Raw genomic sequence first — 2,923 nt, forward strand, 5'->3', positions numbered from 1 at the left:
GTAAAGAAAGGGATGCTTTCCATGGTTGGACCAGTTTCACCGTCAGCCCCCTTCACGCTTGCTGTGAAAACAAGCCCATAGACGTTTAAATATTCCCGATACTGGGGAGTGACAGCTCTTGCCCTTGGACAAAATATTCTCTCCAAGCACTTAGGCTGAACCTTCAGTGGGAAGAGGAGAAAGAACTCTATATTCTTGGCTGCCTTTTTCAACAGAACATGATGAAAGAGAATTTAATATAGGAAACAGCTACTGATCGCCCCTTTGGTCTGAGAAAATTCAAATTTCACTTCTCTGTAGAGCTGTGTTCTGTGAAAGGTGTTGTCTCATTTCCTTCTTGGTGTCTGGGGATAATGACCAAGGGCAGGAGCAGAGAAGTGTGAGCCAGGGAGAAGCTGGGCGGGTGAAGGGAGGGGAGTTGTCAACTGCTAAATTTTTGAAGCTGTTTCCTTAAGAGTTTTTGACAGAACTTCTCTAGGTGCTAAAGACCTCAAACCCCGCATTATTTTTACAAAGGAAAAAAAGCATTAGCGTCTGCAGAAATCTAAAACACCCTTAGAAAATAAAATCCTAAACCAAGTTTTCTGGAAGCATACATGCTCTCACACTTTTGAGAGCTGTAAAATAAATTATGACTTTGTGACTTTTGGGGACAGAGTTGAACTGAAGCAGGTTTTGGAGGATGAAGCACAGTGAGTAGGCAAGGAATGCTGAGTCAGAGACTTCTCCGAAGAGTCCTTAAGCCGAGGACAGACAGTAACAACCTCATTCTGTAGTTCCCATGAGCCCAGAAGCTCCCTTTAAACAGTTTGATGCTCTGGGCGCCACCTACCACCCGTTCCTCAGCTCAGGGACAGAAAGGAGGGCGGACGTGAGCACCAGCCTGGGGGTGCGAACGCCGAGTGGCTGGTGCACTTCGAGGCGGTGGGAGCTCTGATTCCTTTTGCAAGCGCTGCCCCTTTTCCTTACACCCTGTGTTCGAGGCCGTTAGGGTCAGATCAACGCTTACAAGTCCTGAGTATCTCCTTCCACCTCTGTCTCAGGTCATAGAGAGCAGAGGTGACACTCTAATACCAGCAGATGACTCACAAAATCTCTAACACCCCATTCATTCATTCATTCAGTCAGTCAGTCATTTGTTCATTTGCTCTCACTCATAAATATCTTTTTGTTGGGACAGAACACAACACGAGGCAGAGTAGGGTTAGCGCCAGAAGCACTGCAGTTCAGAGGAGGATGCTGGGGGAGGAGAGTGGGGGGTGCTGGGCCAGAAGCACTGCAGTTCAGAGGAGGATGCTGGGGGAGGAGAGTGCCAGTAGAGGGCGCCAGAGATTTCTGGTGTGTTAGGTCGGCCCCCTCTGAATCCTTAACAGCTGCCAGCAGAGTCTGGCTCACACAGGTGCTTAATAAATACCTATTGGTACCATCCTTCTGTAGCCTCCTTTGGTCATACACACAGGTGTCCAGCACATCCCTGTCCAAGGCATCTTGTCCTGGGGTCATGAGTGTGCCTGAATAAGATACTTGGAGACATTCATTGCGAGCCCTGCGCTCTGGCCCGTAGCCACAGCTGACCACCAGGAAGCACGACCACGCTGCAACAGTTCCCTGGCCCCTTGCTGGACGTTCCTACCTGGAGCCCCAGAGAACGCCTCTTGACCTGCTAGGCTCCCCCCGGGCCCAGAAGAGGCTGAGTGTGTTCCTGGGTGCCTCCCCGCCCCTTCAGCCTCTGACCACAAATACTGCCATAGTGGTGGCTGCAAAGGTGCCTTTTCCTCCTGCCACTGCCCGCCAGCTGGGCCTGTCCACCTGAAAGGGAGGGGACCAGCTCTTTCCACCTCACCGAGCTGGCTGGCCAGGGCAGGCCTCGGCAAGCATTCCACAATGGGAGGAAGCACTCTGGCACTGTGGTTTAAAGCACACTGTCGTGGTCACATCCTCTAAGTCTCTAACCCTTGGGGACTCTGAAGTTTCCCCTAATGGGACTGGCCACCAAAGCCCTCGCAGGGGAGGGGAGGCCATCCTGTCACACGAGCTGGCCACAGCCCGTTCTTCTCCCTCCCAGGGAGAAAGCAAGGAGGGGAAATCCATCTTCTGAGCAGCAGTAGCAGCCGAAGAAGCAAATCCAGGGGTGCCACCCGATTTTTATTGTTTTTCTCTCAATGCACAACCACTGTGAACTGACCCAGTGGCTAGTTGCCCTGAAAACAGCCACTTCCTGCTGCCCTGTTCCTTCCCAAGGTCATTGTTAATGGGAAATCTTCCCAATGGCCGCAGCCGAGAGGCTGGAAGAAGAGAGAACACCTATCCCCGACCCTATTCCCACGGCACCAGGGGCCCTAATTCCCCTCGCCGTTGGCTGACATGATACCACACTGACATCGAGATGCACCTCTCCCTCCCACAGATTCGATTGTCATCATCTTCTGGGTGAGCCTGGCTGTTTTCGTGGTGCTTCTCTTCCTCGTCCTGCTCTACATGTCCTGGTCAGGCTCCCCGCAGGTGAGGTAAGTAAGGGTGTGGGGATGCAGGTCCCTCGTGTGGCACAGTAGTGAGGAATCGTACGTTCGCACAGAATATTATTTGGCTGTAAAAAGGAATGAAGCACTGGCTCGTGCTACAACATGGGTGAGCTCACAAACATCGTGCTGAGTGTAAGAATCCAGACTCCAAAGACCACGCATGGTATGACATATCTACAGTAGGTTAATCTATAGAGACAGAAAGCAGATTAGCTGTGCCAATAGCTATCATCTTTTGGATACGATAAAAATATTCTAAAAATAGATTGTGGGGCTGGTGGCACAACTCGAATATACTAAATAAAAGCTCATTGAATTTTACATTTTAAATGGATAAATTTTATTGTATGTAAAATGTATCTCAAGTACGCTGTTAATAACAATAGCACCAAAGTGACCCC

The 2,923-nt window shown here is 50.3% G+C and overlaps 1 protein-coding gene across 1 annotated transcript in view; it reads left to right on the forward strand.

Moving 5' to 3' along the window:
• The window catches only part of MRAP (melanocortin 2 receptor accessory protein), a 35,054-nt gene that overhangs the window by 28,835 nt on the left and 3,296 nt on the right, over positions 1 to 2,923 (forward strand). Inside the window, exon 2 of the mRNA XM_006927069.2 lies at positions 2,408 to 2,507. Within this exon, the coding sequence (XP_006927131.2) occupies positions 2,408 to 2,507 (100 nt within the window). The remainder of the gene's footprint in view (positions 1 to 2,407; positions 2,508 to 2,923) is intronic.

The sequence above is a fragment of the Pteropus alecto genome, unplaced genomic scaffold, assembly GCF_000325575.1.
Source record: "Pteropus alecto unplaced genomic scaffold, ASM32557v1 scaffold81, whole genome shotgun sequence".
In the NCBI taxonomy this organism is placed as follows: domain Eukaryota; kingdom Metazoa; phylum Chordata; class Mammalia; order Chiroptera; family Pteropodidae; genus Pteropus; species Pteropus alecto.